The 18602-nt window shown below is 44.4% G+C and overlaps 1 protein-coding gene across 1 annotated transcript in view; it reads left to right on the forward strand.

The window, feature by feature from the left end:
• The window catches only part of LOC147018096 (interleukin-1 receptor-associated kinase 3-like), a 75573-nt gene that overhangs the window by 31509 nt on the left and 25462 nt on the right, over positions 1-18602 (forward strand). Inside the window, exons 4-7 of the mRNA XM_085897444.1 lie at positions 4771-5006; positions 13371-13440; positions 13759-13910; positions 14435-14499. Of these exons, the coding sequence (XP_085753570.1) occupies positions 4771-5006; positions 13371-13440; positions 13759-13910; positions 14435-14499 (523 nt within the window). The remainder of the gene's footprint in view (positions 1-4770; positions 5007-13370; positions 13441-13758; positions 13911-14434; positions 14500-18602) is intronic.

Here is an 18602-nt window from a genome sequence, read left to right on the forward strand (position 1 = left end):
GTCTGTGAAGAGTTCAAGCGTGTTGTCATACAAGAATGAAGGGGGACGACCCATGTCAAGTAGTACCACTATGCCTGATAGCAGTGAATCTGCTGAGTCAATGAAAATGTCACTCACACGATCCCACGTCAGTCCGTTCAACCGAGAGCTTTGTTTTTACTGCCAAGATATCAAACACGAAAAGAAACATGCCAGATCTGGTTCAAACCCAGAGCAGGTTCACTAATGCAGAACTTCAGACATTGGAAAATCAGTCAAAAAGATTGTAGATGCCAGTCATAATGACCAATGGAAATTTAATATGGCAGACATCCTTGCGGAGGGAGACTTCCTGTCCAGGGACATCAGGTACCACACAAGTTGCCACACAATGCACTGGCAGCGCTATGTGCAGCAGCCCCAAAGGTTCAGTAACAGGGACAGCCAGTCAGACAAAGACACTGTGGCATCTATTTCGGCGGAGATTGAATTATTTGCCGAATTAAAGAGCGCTTGAATCAAGGAGACATCATCACACTGACCGAGGTGGCTGCACTGTACACCAATATGATGCATGATCATGGAATTCACAACGAGAAAATCACTCGGCAGGTCCTCTTGGTGAAAATCCAACAGAACATCACAAATTTCACAATCACTGATGCACGAGGGAGGAAGCCAGCAGTCCAACATTCCAATGAAGCTGGTCGCTCTGCTATAGACCAGGCAATAGAGGAGAGAGACATCAAAGGAGAGATGAACACAATCTTCCGGTGTTCCAACATAATTAGGCAAGCTGTCCTACAGTCTAGAAAGGATGATCCATGATCCTTTAATGGCTCACTGGTCGGGTGCAGTGAATCGGGTGTACCAGCTGAACTGATCATCTTCACAAGATGGGTCTTGCAAGGAGCAAAAGCGTCAACAACTGAGACACGCACCGAACACTTGCACAACTCGTGTCTCATCCTGTCTCAATCAATAGTACAGGCCTGCAAGACAGACAGACAAGTGACACTCACCCCCATGTCATCAGAGTCAACGTTCCACAGTATGTTTGAAAGTCCGAATGGCAGTCTTGCAGGAGTTGATGGCGGTCAAGAACTTCAATAACTGCAGTGACCTTGGCACATCATATGTCAAGATCATCGACTCAAAAGCTCGAGGCTATGACCAAGTGAGGGTTATCTTTGATAACTATACCAAAGTATCTTCACTGAAGGAAGGCACAAGAGAACGGCGCAGAGGCAAGTCAAAGGGAATCCGATCCTACATAGTACAAGATTCAACTTGCATCAGAGACAAAGGTACTTTTCTCACAAGCTACGACACAAAGGATTCACTCACTCTGTACCTGCCTCAAAAACTCAGACATGAGTACTGCTGGGAACCTGGTGACCGTGACAAACTCCGACTGCCCTGTCTCTCATGATTCTACATGCGGTGGAAGTTGCAGAAACAGGACTCAGAGTCCACCTATACTCCCAAGACACTGATATTCTACTCCTGGTTCTTCGCAGGGTGCCACAATTGGGCATCGGACCAGCAGTAATCATGGGCACCAGGGAGCGCCGTCACAAAGTCATGCTGAAACCAATCTCAGACCAACTTGGTCCAGATAAAGCATCTGCTTTAATCAACTGGCACGCACTGACCGGGTGCGATACAACTGGACACATATAAGGAAAGGGCAAAAAGGGATGCTTCACAGCATTCCTTGCATCAAGCCCCACGGTACTTGCTGCACTGGCTGGGCTTGGAGAAGGAGCAGAACCGTCTGCTGAAGTGGTCAAGGGCTGTGAAGAGTTCTTGTGTGCACTATTCTGTCCTAGACGACTCCATATCACCCAGGCGAAGGACCTCAGGTGGCACCTCTTCAAACTACTGAAGCCTGAACAAGGAGTGGACAAACTACCACCTACCCATGGTGCTTGGTTGGAGCATATCAGGCGAGCACATGTACAGGCGAGTGTTTGGTCACAGGACCTTGTCCTAGACCCAGTCATCTCCAACCCTCTGGAGCTTGGATGGCAGCAGCAAGATGGTCGACTGGTGCCAGTGCTGACCGAGGAAGCACCAGCTCCAGATGCAGTTTTGCAGCTGACATCTGTGGATGCACAGTGATGCAGCTGTGCATCCACAGACAGGACATGCTCAGGCAGGTGCTCTTGCAGACACCACAATCTTGTCTGCACCGAACTCTGCCACTGCGCGGGAGATGAGGACAAATGTCACAACACACAACCCACTGTAATTGGACAAGATGAGGAAGAGGAGTAACGTAAGGAGCAAGGGCTCAGGTGTAAATATATGTGGTTTGAAGTGGGACACATTGGTTCACAATAGGAGTGACTGATGTTTGCAAAATTCTTAATGCGACACTTTGTCCATTGGAAATTCAAATGCTCATCTTTTTGAGACTCCATGTGCTGGTACTTGTAGTGAAGAATTATACATTAATAGCATTGAACTGCACAATATTCACACACAGGGACTCATGACTATATGGAAACACTCTCATAGTGGATTGGATCATCCTGATCATTTTAAGGGGTCACACGGTATACTTACTAAAGAAACTAAATTTTTGGTCAAATATTATCGCATTTTTCACACCAAAGTTTATTTTGTACCAAAAATGACCCTGGGACCACACAGAAAAACTGGCAACATTTTTTTCTGATCAGTGATGTATTTAGATGGGATTAAACACAGTTGTGAAGATTCTATATGAAAATTTGGTTTTTGTACATTGACCAACGGACTATCAATAAAACATTACTTGATACTAACAAGTTACCTGTGCCCGCACGGGATACTAAACGGGGTCGGGATGGAAGTGGCAAAAATGCAAATGGCATCTGGGAGCAAAAAATCACATTTATTACCACATCTGATGCAATTTAAATGCTCTCATGGTGGCGAGGTGTTCCATTTGAAACCGTTTGTTCGATTATATGTAGCTTTCTGATGCCTAGGATCCGTAATAAATATTTGTATTGGTGTCAAAGCCAGTGACCAATTGCAAATTAATTGTAGAATATCTAATTAATCATAATGATGTTTGAATAAATCGTTAAATGTGCCTTTCTCTGACAATCATCACACTCACACTAATCATGTTAGTAATCTTGGTGTCTTTCCCTTCACTTGGTGCCTGTGATTTGCAAAACACAAAGCTAAAGAAAATGGGTAAATAGTGGATGGGATGATCATGGATGGCCCTGTAATGTTCCATCCTGCCATGTTTGTTTGCTTATTATCTTGCCAAAACGAAGTTTTTGCAAGATACGTTAGTCAGCTTGTATGTTTTATTTATTTATTTATCCATATGCAGCCTGTGGCTGTTTGGCTGCATAATTTTCTGGGAGTGTGGCTGTGCCACTAATGCAATACCCCCCTGTTACCAGTAAGCTAGTACTCATTTTGCTGACCTCGGAAGAATGACAGGCTGAGTCGACCCGCTTGGTATTAATTCAACAAAAAACAAGAGCTTGAAGTCAAGACCCTAGGATCTTAAGCCAGCCACTTTAACTGTTAAGCCAAAATCAAGCTTAGTTTGTTTGCTTATTCAGCATGATGAACTGTTCAGGCCTGGTGTTACACAAATTGCTTAATTCAGTCCTTGACTGTTCAAGTAGTGTACTGCACTTGTATTTCACAAGCAAAGGCCTCTAGCACATGGATATGACATTTCACAAGCAGGCTCGTGAAATATCATGCCCATGTGCTATCGGCCAACATCAGAGCTTCATTTTCTTCAAATTTACCTCTCCCACAGAAACATAAATCAATAAAAATACAAGTTATTTGTTCACATGAGTGAATAACTTCATGTAATGTGTTGTCCTTGTTATAAGAGTTTACTCCACCCCAGAGCATCCCTTTAAGCTTAACCTTAAATGAATACGGAACAATGACACAAAAATCAGGTTCACTAACTGCAAGGAAAATGAGGTTGGAGAAATTTTTTTTCATGCATGCCTTCTTTAATACAATATTTTTTCCCCATTCTGATTTGGGGTTAGCATTGCCTAAATAAAGAAAAACGCCATCGTGTTGTCGAAAGGAACAGAAATTTAAAGAAGTAAACGTTGTTTCTATTTTGAACACTGAGTGTGTCATTAGACTTTTGGGCACCTCCTGTGCTTTTTCTTTTTTTTTGTCGTTGCCCGAAACGCCGAAATTGGTGCAAAATGCTTGGAGAAGGAAGCTGCAGAATTATTCTTTTTTTCACCTTTGGCTCAAGCTCCTCCGGTAGTTTCACATCAGCTTTGCTTAGGGCCAGGTGTATTGAGGTTGTAATATGTAACTGATTGCAAAACGTTATGTGGCTTTGCAAACATTCTCAATGGAAACACACACACACACACACACACACACACACACACACACACACACACACACACACACACACACACACACACACACACACACACACACACACACACACACACACACACACACACACTCTGGGGCAATGTGTAATTTGAAAAAAAAGAAAAGAAGTTAAATTTATGTTAACATAGAGTTTACTTGAACATTGGTAAAGTAATGCTGAGAAATGGGGGAGGGGGGGGAAGGAAGGGCTAATCCATGCAATCAGGATAAGAAGTTAAATATCTGTGAGCAGGATGAAGTTTGCTGGCATGGCATTTCTTATAGCTCTCACTTGCAGCAAGTTAGCAAATGCCCTCTTAAATATATAATGCATTTTGTTGCATGAACATTTGTTGTTTGTTTATCTTGGTCACACTCACTCCAAATATATTGTTTCCTTTTCTAACCTAGGTTTCAGATTTGATCACATTTCCGATTCTGAGCTCCCCCTACCAGGCCCACCCCCTTCCGCAACTTTCTGTGGCAACGACTGCCCGTGCCACATTCGGTCTTCATCTTCTAAATCCGGTGACTCATCATCCTCTTCTTCACTTTCCTCCAACTCTTCTTCATCATGCAATAAAAACTCGCGCCCTTCCTCACCATTCATGCAAAACTGGGACTCTGCTCATATCAAGCCACAGCAGGTAAGCCACATCTTTTTATGCTGGCCAATGGCTTGTTAGCATGTTTATAATGTACTTGTGGCCTGAGGTAATTCGGTTTCAATGTACCTGATATGGATAATGCTCTTCACACGTATGCTTTATCATTGTGATTGTCTTTACATATTGCCAATATCTGCATTCAGGAGATTTCATTTGATTCCCAGGTGTCCCATAAATGAGTAAATGTTAGGAAAGTCATGGTTGTGTCCCTTCTGATTTCTTTTTTAAAATTTATTACAATTCCAGTTTTTTTTAACTCTTCAAAAGCAAAACTTTCCACTGATCTTGAGGGCCTTGGTTTCAATGGCGTCAAGCTGAACAAGGTGTAAGGTAGGGGAGTCAGCCAAGAGGCGGGAGCAGTACTCCATCAAGCTGTGGACGAAGGCTTTGTTGGTGGATAGGAGTTCAGGTGTGCCAATGAAGGACTTTGTACAATGGAGGATGCCCAGTCGGCGACTGACTTTGGAGGCCAACTTTCAAATGTGGTTTGTTCAAATAAGATAATGGCTGATAGTGAGACCCATGAGTTTGAATGACTGAACTTCCTCAAGAGGATTGTTAAGAAAGTAGATGAAGGGTTTGCCAGATGGTCCTTTCAGAAAGAGATTGAGAGAGTGTGACATTTGTCAGGATTGAAAGACATATTCCAAGTGTTTGACCAGCTTGTGATTTTGTGAAGGTTTGAAAAGAGGGGAGAGGCTGCAGCCTGCCTGTCTGAAAGGTGAGGGATGACGTGGCACAGGGTGGATTTGTCAGCAAATAGATAAAGAAGATTTTCCAGAGGGTCAGAGAGATTGTTGATGAAGATTAGGAATATGACTGGGTCCAGAACACTGCCTTGGGTGACTCCAGTCTTGACAGAGACAGGAGATGAGATTCCGTTGAAAGCCACACTTTGGCTATGAAAGTCTAGGAAGTCAGGAAGCCATGTGTGAAATTGACCTTTGATACCATATGCATAAAGTTTGGAGAGTAAGGCAGGATGCCAGACTGTGTAAAAGTACGAGATATGTCCAGCGAGAAGGCCCTGATCTCATGTCTGATACTGAAGACCTCAATCCATTGTTGGGAGAGTAGAAGCAGCATGTCCAAGGTGGAGTGACATCGTCTGAATCAGAGTTAGTGATCTGAGTGAGCCTGTTGGAGAAAATGAATTTCATATCAACTGCGAAGCTGCGATGATGGATTCCATTACCTTGATGATGATTGGAAGTAAACTGATAGGTCTTGAGTTAAGGGGGTCAGTTTTTGCACCTTTTTATGGAATGCTGTGGTGTTGGCTAACTTCCAAGCAGATGGAAGATGACTTCGGGCAAATGATGCAGTGAACAGAGCAGAAAGAGGATGTGCAAGAGCAACAGGTTTTTAAGGCATGTTTGTTGATGCCCTGCAGTCCTGTTGCAGAAGCGGAGTCAAGGGTTGCCAGAAACCTCATCTTCTCAGGTGCAAAAGAGAGAATTCATGAACAATTGGGTAGGACTGGATAGGGTGGGTACAGAGAGCGAAGAGTTGGGGACACAAGCTTTTTGAAGCAAACACAGAATGTTGGAGTTTGTAAATTTAATTTTAAGCTTGTACCTGTCTGTAACCCCAGCAGTAAGATCTTAACTCCATGAAATCTTTTTTTTTTAAATGATGGATACTGATCCATTTGATTGAACATTCCCAGTTCAGGGATTCCGTGTGTGCAAGTACAATTTGAGCTCCTCCGTCCCACCTCACCAAAGATTAGTTTTCCAAACCAGATTCGTCCTGTTTAGTGTGTGCCATTCAGCATTGTGTTGCTGTTTTAATCCAGTGCAATATTTCATGCAAATTCGTTCGTTGTTTTGTGCTGTTCATTTTGTTTTGTTTGTTTGTGTTGTCAAGGCCCAAACGGCATTTTTCAAGGCCTTACTCAGATAGAAAGATAGAAACTCAGCTTTAGCTTTAGCCCTGGGTGTATTTCCGCTCCCTGGCATCTTATTTATATTTCCTCAACATTATCCTATCCTATTTCATTTTCCTCTCCTCATTACAATGTGTGTGTGTGTGTGTGTGTGTGTGTGTGTGTGTTTCCATTGAGAATGTTTGCAAAGCCACATGACGTTTTACAATCAGTTACATGTATGTGTGTGTGTGTATATATATATATATATATATATATATATATATATATATATATATATATATATATATATATATATATATATATATATATATATATATATTGCTGCGGGGCCGGGCGTCGGCTGCGAGCACAACGGCAAGATGGAGCTGCAGGGTCGACTCCACCGATCACCCGGAATTTAGATCGTACCTCTTCGGAAAACTCCGAAAAGTACGGGTCCCTTATCGGACCGAAGTTCGCCAATAGATCGACCACGTGGGGTAGGGTCAATTGCCAATTTCAATTTACCTAAATACCCACGTGGTCCAAACTACCGGGGAAATTCACCCTCGACGATGCTCGTACGGAACGAGACGCTGGCGTACTCGAACCGTGTGCGACCCGAGCGGATGGTCACCGAGATCCGTCGGTCCAAATGTCCCCTTTACAGCGGCACACCGCCTTGCTAATTTTCCAACACGCAGAACGCTAAGCCAATGGAGGAAAGGACACGAACGAGCTGATACATTTCACAAATGGGGGTATTTATTAACAATAGGGAAATGAGGGGAGCACGTAAGGGCAGAGTTATCCGAATATTAATAAGCATGTATGTACAGCAAGGCACTTAACAATTCATTACTTAGCAGACTGGCGCCACAAACACACACACACCCAAAGAAACAGACCAAAGTGATTTTTCTGAGTTTTTTGTCTATTCTGTGACTCATCCATAAACCTTACCCCCCTCCCCCCAACTCCCTCGACCCCACTCATACAGCGCAGCATTTCTCCATGTGTTTAACAAGCATTCAAATCTCCCATCCCATGATCTTTATCTACCGCTGTCAAAGTTGGAAATATGGAATCAAGAAAAGCATCCACCCCCACATCACACCCTCAAAACTTCATGTTCCCCTTTTCTGCATCCCTCCTCACCCCACCCTCTTGATGCTTTCCCCTCACCTCACCCTCCAAAACCTCCTGCTCCCCTCAAACCTTCCTCTGCACCCCACACACTCAAAGCTTCATGTCCCTCCTTTCTGCATCCCTCCCCACCCCAACTTCTCTGCTCGCTTTCCCCTCACCTAACCCCGAAATGTTTCCCCCTCACCTTGCCCTCTAAAACCTCCCCGCACACTTCATACACACAAATCTTCTACCACTCCCTACACTCTCAAACCTTCACTCACACCCCACACACTCTCAAACCTTCACCCACACCCCACACACTCAAACCTTCTCCTGCTCTCCACACACACACAAACCTTCCCCCACACACTCAAACCTTCCCCTCACCTCACTCACCCAATGCCTCCTCCTCTCCCCCATCTCTAGCTGTGTTGACCTCAAACATCCGAGGCCTCCGTTCTAACCTGACATCTCTCAATCCAGGCCACTGCCGATAAACCAGACATCATTTGTTTAACAGAATTGTTCCTCCCACCAGATGTCCCTGACTCATTAGTGTCTCTCCCTGGACATTGTACTACGTCCTGGCGGTGGAATTTTGCTGTACATCAAAAGCTCCATTTCTCACTCTACTTGTGTGTGTCTACCCTCAGGAGAGCCAGAAAACATTATCTGTCAAATCTCAAGAATGAGCTTTCAACCTTGTCTCCCTCCTGTAAAACCTGATGGTGCCTTGTCAAGTCTGGCTCTCATGTATGCTCCCCTTCCATCCATTCCCTCTCTTGAAATGGCACCACAGCCGATTCCACTCGTGAGAAGGCCAAATGCCTCAATTCTGTGTTTGCTTCAAAATCTTGTGTCCCTAACCTGTCTCTGTCTCTGTCTCTCTCTCTCTCTTTCGCTCTCTATCTCTCTGTACCCACCCTTCCCCGTCATACCCAGCTGTTCCTGAATTATGTGTATTTTGCATCTGAGAAGGAGGAGAAATTTTGGGCAATCATCGACTCTGTCTCTACAACTGGACCAGACAGCATCAGCTCACGTGTCCTAAAAATCTGCTCTGCTGCCCTTGAACTTCCTTGTGTCTGCTCTTTACACCCTGTCATTTATCGTAGGTCATCTTCCATCTGCTTGGAAATCAGTCAACATCACAGCATTACATAAAAAAAGTTTCAAAAACTGATCCCCTTAACTACAGACCAATTAGCTTCCTCTACTTCCAATCATCAGCAATGCCATGGAATCCATCATCACAGTTGACAAAAAAAAAACATTCCTTTTCTCCAACAGCCTTGTCTCGGATCATTCAGATTCAGACCTGGTCACTCAACCTTGGACATGCTACTTCTACTCTTCCAACAATGAATGGAGGCCCTCAATATCAGACATGAGATCGGGGTCATCTCCCTGGACATATCTCAAAATTTTGGTGCAGTCTGGCATCCTGACTTGCTCTAAAAATTGTCTGCCTATGAAATCCAAGGCCAACTCCACTCTTGGATTACTGACTTCCTCCACTTTCATGGCCAACATGTGGCTCTCAACGCAACCCCTTTCATATCCTCTACCTGTCAAGGCTGGAGTACTCCAAGGCAGTGTTCTAGGCCTCATATTATTCCTAATCTTCATCAATGATATCACTGACTCTCTGGAAAATCCTCTTTATCTCTTTGCTTGATGACTCGATTCTCTGCTGTGACATCTCTCATCCTTGTGACAGACAGGCGGCAGCCTCTTTCCTCTCCTCAGACCTTGACAAAAATCACAAACTGGTCAAACATTTGGAACATATCTTTCAATCCTGAGAAATCCCACACATTCACTCTCTCTCTCTGCGGAAGGACCGTATTGCAAGACCTACCATCTACTTTTCCAACAACCCTCTCGAAGAGGTTCAGTGACACAAACTTTTGGGTCTCGCTCTCAGCCATGATCACTCTGGGCAAGCCACATTTAAAAGTTGGCCTCCAAAGCCAGATGCCGAACAAGCATCCTCCGTCGTGCGAAGTCCTTCCTTTGCACACATGGGCTCCGATCCATCTACAAGTCTTTCATCCACAACAAGATGGAGTACTGCTCTCCTCTCTGGGCTGGCTCCCCTGCCTTACATCTTACTCAGCTTGACGCCAAGGAAACCAAGGCTTTCAAGATCATTGGAATCTCTTGTGATGAAGCTGAGTCTATGGGTTATCGCTTCGCCATCATCGACAGATCGATGGTCTCTCAGTCATCTGCCTCATTTCTGGTCTTGCACCCTCTGCCTTCTCCGTGCTCTGCCCCCCCCCCAAGTATCCGCAGGAAGCACGTGATCCGTGATCCATCAGCCACCCCCCTCCTAGTGAAAGTGTCGAAACCCAGAACCTCTGCTCACTTCCACTCATTTATTACTCTCTTTTCCCACATGTGGAACTGCCTTCAACACTCTCTTCGATCTCATTCTTCCTTCCCGGCCTACAAGGCAGTGTTCACCACCATCTCAGGTCATCCCCAATCCAAAGCCATAATCTTTCTACACTCGTTAAACCACCCTCACCCTCCCAAAATTTTGCTTATGTATCAATCTTGCCCACCGCTTGCGTTCTCCCTAACCCTCATATTTACCTGCATCCCTCATTTGCCCATCTCTGTTTACCTTCTCTCTCCGCCCTGCTATTGGTGTGTTGTGGTTCTTTAAAACCGCATGCCTCCGAGGCAATGGCACACAACATATAGCGATCCCAAGGTAGTTATTTCAACAGTACGTGTTCAGTTATCCCTTTCCATATGTCTAGTGAGTAAATGGGAAATATGCGTTGTGTAGGGCTCTTTTAGTGAGGTCCTCATTCTTCAATCTTTGCACTTCTTCCACTCCTTTGCCCCACCTCTCATGCATGCAAACCAAAAGGACCCCAGTAAGTGAGCACATTGAAGTTCATTTGCATATGCGTGCCATTTTGCATTTAAAACTGTACGCCAGTTTCCAACTGCCATCTCACGTCAGAGCTCTAGTCTGCTAAATACACTGCTACCATGCTCACCACAATCACTCCACACGATTACCAAAAATACCCACAACCACTTACATTCAAATCTTCAATACAAACGCCACTGTTGGGGACAAATCTCTCCCTCTCCACCGGGACAACATTGCTACAAGCAACTTCCTCTTCTTCGTCACAACGCCACATTACAATCTCTTCATTACAAAATGCCACAACATAATCCCACCTCTCCATAATCGCCACAACCGCCACTTATTCGTTGAACAGTCCCCGCAGCCTTGAGGGACGCTGAGGAGATAAGGATTGGGTTATTACGAGGCATAACTCAAACCGCGAACATGTGCTGGAGCTGGTTTGAGGACATACGGGTAACTCAGGGATTTCCCTAAAATACCACATTTGAATGGAGGCCAGCACACGTTCGGAGCCAGAAGGTGCTTCTGAGAACCATGGCCCTATGTTAATGTCAGAGCTCTGACGCATGGACATGTCAGTGAGCAAATGAGGCCATTTTCACGTTTGAGGCCTGGCTACGACCACTATGGACCAATGTGGAGGGTTGAGTTTACCAACAGCTCCATTTGATCCCATTCTTGACTCCTCCCCTGCCCGGGGCTCATAAAAAAGCAAACTCAGCTCAGTTCAGACAGATATCGCCAAACTCGCCAGACACGCCAGGAGAGAGTTTTGCCAGAGCTCGCCAGACAAGAGACTGTGGCAGACTTCGGACCTCGCTGGGGAAGCAGGCAGCGGCAGACGGCGCAGGAGGGCAAGCGTCAGTGCTGAGCGCCACTCGTTCAGCACTGTCGCTGGTGTAACAACAGATTATGACATGTGGCATAACACTTCAGATTTTCACATATGTGCACAGCATTACATAGTCAGCACGGTCAAGTACGAAATCACAAATTACGACTAGAAGCCGGGGCTCCTCTCCTTCTATCGACACTCAGTTCAGCTGCATCTCGCAGCAACATTTACACATGCAGATTCTTACACGATTATGATGGGGTCTTTCTCTTATGCATCTTTCTCTCCCATATATCTCTTGTCTATTGTGGATGCACAAAACGCAATCGGCACAGGCAAGCCTGACCAAGACAGTTCTTTTCAGAGTGACCAAGAACGTGCTTTTCAGAGTGAAACCACCGTTCTTTTCAGAGTGAACCACACTGACTTGCACCTCACATCTTTCTCTTACAGCATGCTGCACCTCACGTTGCTTTGCACTTGCACCTCTCACTCCCACACCCAAGACATCGTCAGTATTTCTCCCTCCTTCCCTTTCCTAAGTGTTTTGGGTTGCACATGTCCGTCGACCGCGCCAGGTATTGAGGTCACTAATCCTCAACTGCTTCTTATCTCTCTTGTCTGATTTTCCTCACGTTTGTGTGTGTGATGGCACCTGTCATAGCATAAGTTAAGACTGTATAAGCATATTCTGGGTAACTCTGCACTGTCTTGTATTGTGAATACTGTATGTCATTTGCTGCACACACAAATTCCTTGCTTTCCCTGCTGTACATTTGCAATAAATCCCATGCTGTGCCACATAATTTTCCTCGCTCTTGTTTAAATAAATGTGCCTGTTAGAAATGTACCCAATTAATCCAGCCCATTTCATCCTTTCCTCCATTGGTTAAGCATGGTCTGCACCTTAGCTTAGCCGTGACGTTATACCCCAAAATCTGCTTAATAGCCAGCTCCACTCGGCTGCACCTGATACGATAAGTTACGCAAGTACGCATCAAGGGCGTGATTCCCCGACAAGGTGATCACGTGTTCCGAGGTAAACGGTTGTCAGATGGAGGGCCCTGGATCACGTGGTCGAGTTTTTGGCATTCGTGGTTGATTAGTGACCCGCCGCGACACGAAGTTGTTCGTGTGCGACGGCCTGCAATTCCCGGTGAGTCCGGAGAGGAACCAGGGACAGCCCCTCCCTCGTGGTTCCCCCGCGACACCGGGGCGACAGGTGTTTCCCCTTTCTCCTGCTGTTCCCTTTGTTATGTTGTGTCCTCGCTCTTCCATGAGCCAAGACCATGTATAATTAATTTTTTTTTAATCACAATCTATGTCAATCCGCTTGCCAGTTTGTCACAACCTAGCATGTTTAGGCCTGGCAATGGTAAAAATCCAACAGTTTTCGGTGTGGCAATGGTAAAAACCCAACACCTCAAATCCCAAACTGGACTTTCAGTGCTGGAGCAAGGAAAGTGGTGAGAGGGCAGGGAGGTAGGGATGCAGGAGGTATTGGAGGAGGCAATAATGTATTTAATAGTCCTCTTGCCTTCAAACTTACAAAATAAAATTTATTAGTCATCAAAGTCATACCTTCTTGAATTTTCTGTTTTACACTTACAGGAAGAAGCTCGATTGAATGGAGATGCTGCTGTTTGCTACCAAAAACCTGTACCTATCTGCAGCCCCAGCAGTAAGTCAAACAGTGACCAAGGTGCATGGATTAGCTTGTGTTTATCTATTAATATATCACATACAGAACAAGGACAGCAAAATACATAGGTGTATATGATGGACAAATGCCACAGGATATGGTACTTAACCTGGGATCACATCGTGCACTATATGCTCAGATAAGAATGCCAAACAGGCCAACGTTCTGTGTGTAGGGATGGGTTATAGGCCATGTAATATATCTCGCATTGTGGACTGCCAATTGAATCGGTGGCATTTTCTGTGGCAGTGTACTTGTTTTCTTGTATAATGTTATTTGCATGTGTGCTGTGTGTAGGTATAGAGGTGCAGCCGATTTTCTCATTAACAAGTATCCGCGAAGCCACTGGGGACTTCGGCCCAGACGCACGGATTGGAGAAGGGGCTTTTGGTGTGGTATTCAAGGCTAACATCCATCACACGAACTTTGCCATCAAGAGGCTAAAACAGGTAGTGTAACATTCATCAGAGTTCATCATTCATCGTTCATCAGAGTTTGGATGATGTGGCAATCTGGAGGAAATGAATGACTTGATAATTATTCATTCATTTTCTTGGAAAATGTTTTTTTCCACTTTCAGCGTTGTATCATCAGTTCACCGAGTCATATCCGTTACCCAATTGCTTGTTTTGGCACAGTTTCCTTCCATGAGCGTCTGTTTGTATAAAAGCAACAAATGCCTTACTTTATGCGTGAGTAGAAATGAGGCTGACTTTATGAGTGAATGGAAATGGAATCCTGGCAAGGCACCTGTAACAACAATGAAAAGTGGGATTGATATATTTGGCATTGTACTGGAATGTCACTTGGCAAGTCGAAGATGAAACTTTGACCCAGGCAGAAGGCAGTTTAGCTAAACATAATGGTGTGTGTGTGTGTGTGTGTGTGTGTGTGTGTGTGTGTGTGTGTGTGTGTGTGTGTGTGTGTATATGTGTGTGTGTGTGTGTGTGTGTGTGTGCGCGCGCGCGCGCAGAACAATGGAACGCAGTGGAATTCGCAATGGCAAAACCTGCAATCGGAGATAAAGCTACAGTTTATGTGAGTTTTATTTTTCTTGTGTTCTTTTGAAATTTTCAATGGGTGTCCTTTCCTGGTGTCATTCAGTAAGAATGCGTAACTTTACCAAAACCTATCCAAGGCAGGCATTTTCATCACCACATCCTGATTCAAGTTCTCAACTTCTGCAACTTTCTCACTGTACAGTCAAACAATACTGTGGTTTCCTGTAATATCTTGTCATAGAGCCGCACAATGTGTTTGACATAAACTCATAAATGGTGGTGTTATCGATGAGGACAGCCTCATTTAAAAAATAAATCTTACTTTTTAACCAGGATGTGTGAAACAAATTGTCTGGATGCTGTAGAGGAGTATTTGCATTGGATAAAATAGTTATGTGTGATTGGTGTTTTGCCATTTTGGCTGAAACTGCTATAGAATTTGATTATGGTTTTCCTTAGAACCCCTTCCTCCACCCTCACTAACACTCTGATAGCAACTGGAGTTGTTTAAAAGGTATTTTCATTATTTTATTTTATTTTTTTCAGTACAAAATCAAACCTTGTGGAAGAGCAAGTTGACAAGGGGTAAAAAGACAACATAAAGCAGGGTCACAGTTGGATACAAAAAGCAAGGGAATGAGCGAATGGGAAAATAGTGAAGGGAGAGGAAGAAACAGTTATCTGCAAGTAAGAGGGTTGGGTTCGGTAGGTTTAATGGGGGTGTAAAATATAGGGATGGAAGGGGGAGGTGACCTGAGATGGTGGTGCACCACTTGCTTGAAGCCCTGGAGGGAACGGTGCGATTGAACAGCCTCAGGAAGCACTTCCGCAAATGGGAGAAAAGACGAACTCCCCACTGGAATGTTTGATACAGTCTGTTTAACAAGTTTGGGCTATGCCAGGGCTCTCGGAATGTTCCAAGAACACATTCGGTTTGGAGGATATTGCACAATTAATCTTGCGTTTGGAATCTGGCTCGAGCCCTTTCTTATCCCTTGTACACAATTCACGAGGTCCACTCTCACGGAGGTGTTAGGGGAAATGTATTTATTATATACATGTGGAAGGGGTGGCGGTGGAGTTTTGATTGAAGCATATGGGAAGGGAAGGGGGGATTCTTCAGCATAGCATACATTCAGATCATGATCAATTTACATATAGAGTTTTCATTTCTGATTTATTTTTTCCTGAAATGCCCTTAGTATAGTACTTAAAAGTAGGGGTTATAGGATGGATGTATGGAAGGAGACAGCCTGGAAAGCCACAAATAACAAGGTAGAGAATTTCATTTGATGCGACAATTCCATGCGGGACGGAGGTGGGGTGAGAAGACTTATCATTGAGAGAGCAAACCACCATCCTTTTACAAAACTTAAAATGTGACCAGATCCTGCAGAATACATGGCACAGCTACCTAGTAAATGTAACGCTCCAGTCGCTCCACCTTCTCACATTGCCATTACTCTACAATTACAACTGTCCACAATTATGACGTGTGGCATAGCTCCACAGATTTTCACATACGTGAACAGCATTCCAGAGCTAAAAATTAATTCCTTCCAAATCCTATACTTTTTCTGCAAAATAACATTCGGTCATTTCCCGTCTGGAAAGAAATAAAGTGTTTAAACGTGCACATTTGGCTATAACCAATACGCAACTGTCAAGGGACACGAAGATTTCAACAAAGGTTCGAATTCACCCCAACTGTCAGTATCTAATAAATAAATGTCATTTTCTGTCTGTCTGTGTGTCACAACAATCACGCCAAAAGTACTGGGCCAATTGCCACCACACTTGGCACATGGACCAAGTTCTACCTCGTGGTGAACATGGCCCACTTGGTTTCATCTGTAGTCATGGGGATTTGGGAGGGAAGGTTGACAAAAGAATTCTATATATGCATTTCATGCAGCACCACCTGGTGGTAGTGGCAGCAGGTATTACAAGTCAGCTGTGGAGATAACTTGCAATTTTGCACTGTACATGTCCCCAGAGATTAGGAAGCCCCAAAGCCAACCTCCACTAATCAGGGGAGGCAGGGGAAAGGGGGGTGTGAGTTCAGAGGGAGGGAGGGGGTAAGGGGTGTGGTGGGAGTCCGGAGGGAGGGGAGAAGGGGTGGGATGGGAGTTTTGAGGGAAGGGTTGGGAGGAGGGAGGGGAAGGGGTGGGGTGAGAGTTGGAGGGAGGTGGGTGGAATGAGGGAGGGGAACGGGTGGGTTGGGAGTCTGGAGGGAGGGGATTCGGAGGAGGTAGGGGAAGGGGTGGGATTGGAGTTTGGAGGAAGGGGTGGGTGGGAGGAGGGAGGGGAATAGGCAGGAGGAGGGACCTGGCATTTCTGAGCACCCCTGCTTGTGGAAGATAAATATGATATTTTAAAATACTTACTGCACAGCTTGTAAGTACCCTACCGGTTTCACTGGAGAAGACCATAGGTTTGCTCTCCGTCTGTCCGTCCGTCCAGCCCAACTGTGGTTTCTTAGACTTTTTTTTCCCCCTTACCCTTTAACATATTCAACTGAAAGTTGGTACATTGCTTTATTATGATAAGTTAATGAACAAGTTAGAGTTACAGGGCATTTTGTGAAATTTTCAATTATCCCCTTTTTAGACTTAGAAAATATCACATATTATATATGGGTCAGTTTTCAGCTGCCCTAACTCCACCCCACTGTTTCGCACCCATTGGTTGGACAGCTGACCTGACTCCATCCAAATTAAATCATGCGCCACCATTGCATGAAGCAGCACGGCTCGGCAGGCCTCAGGCCTTAGTCCTGGGTATTAGTCCATGGCCCAGTGCGATTGGAATACCAGGTATAAAACCATAATGCATTCGATATGCACAGAAGCCATATACGTATGTTTTTGCTTCATATATGTACATCTGGTTATTCTTGATACGAAAAAGGCAATGCCAAGAAACAAAGGAAACGTGGTGGGCAGGGCCGGATTTATGTGTTGCGGGGCCCTCTCAGGGCCGCAGCAATTTTTACTTCATATATGCTTATAAGAATATTCATATATAAATGCACCAACCTAGGCTGGGCAAAAGAAAAAAAACCACGGTTTATGTGTAAAAACATGTATTTCAGAAACTACCAGTAACAAAAGTTTATATACAAGAAACACCACTATGGATGAAAACAACGGAACAGAGAAAATAATCGCAAAACCAAAACGTGATGGTATCATCGCAAATCTCAATGTAGAAAGTTTTTTTTTTTGTCGTTTTTGCAGATATGATTGCATTATTGAACACTTTGTGGTAATTGCTAGAATATATTTGCGAGATGTTAAAAACCTACAGAATCTTTTATCTTCTTTTACGCCTGCGCAGTACATAGCAAACATAGATTCAGGGCGGGCGTGTAATTTTGCAAAAATGAAATCGAGACGGCCATAGCTTGCTGGGATTGGGAAAACCCTCACTTTTTTCGTGTGACCTATTTCTGTGGTAGACCTTAAGATTGCGCTCTTATGATCAGTGGAAAGGAAAAAAAGTAAGTTCAAAGATGTAAAATAAATGATAAACATAACCAAACAGATGCCAAATTAACAGGGATATTGAGTATTTGTTTTATGATTCACTGACCATTTACACAAACGAACGAGATTTTTTTCACAAACAAAAGGAGGAAAATAGCAGAATTTCTTGTAATCTCTGCGTTTGCACGGGGCCCCTGGGAGGTGCGGGGCCCCGGGCCGTGGCCCTGTGGGCCCTGCCCAAAAACGGCCCTGGTGGTGGGTTCGAAGGTTTCTTCTTCATTTTGGTTCCGTATCGGCTCGAGTTTGTGTTAAACGCAAACATATTTTTATCTTCCTAACATTCATTGGGATCGGTCGGGGACATGTATTGCAAAGCGATTCTCACTCTTGTTACCTCCGTCACCGGAGGTGAAGGAGGCTACGTTTTTACCCCTGTCTGTCTGTTTGTTTGTTTGTGTGCAGGGTATCTCAAAAAGTTATCGATCGATCTGGATGGAATTCTGTGGACAGGTTGGGTGTGTGACAAGGACAAAGTGATTAGATTTTGTTGAAGATCTAGATCCGGATCAAGTTACTAGAATTTTTAAAGTGACTCCTCACTATTGAGGAATGGGGCCAAAAACAATATAAAGCATGATATCTCAGAGTTGTG

The sequence above is a fragment of the Eptatretus burgeri genome, chromosome 10 (assembly GCF_056783735.1).
Source record: "Eptatretus burgeri isolate ZD-2024b chromosome 10, Ebu_testis_v1, whole genome shotgun sequence".
NCBI classification, from domain to species: domain Eukaryota; kingdom Metazoa; phylum Chordata; class Myxini; order Myxiniformes; family Myxinidae; genus Eptatretus; species Eptatretus burgeri.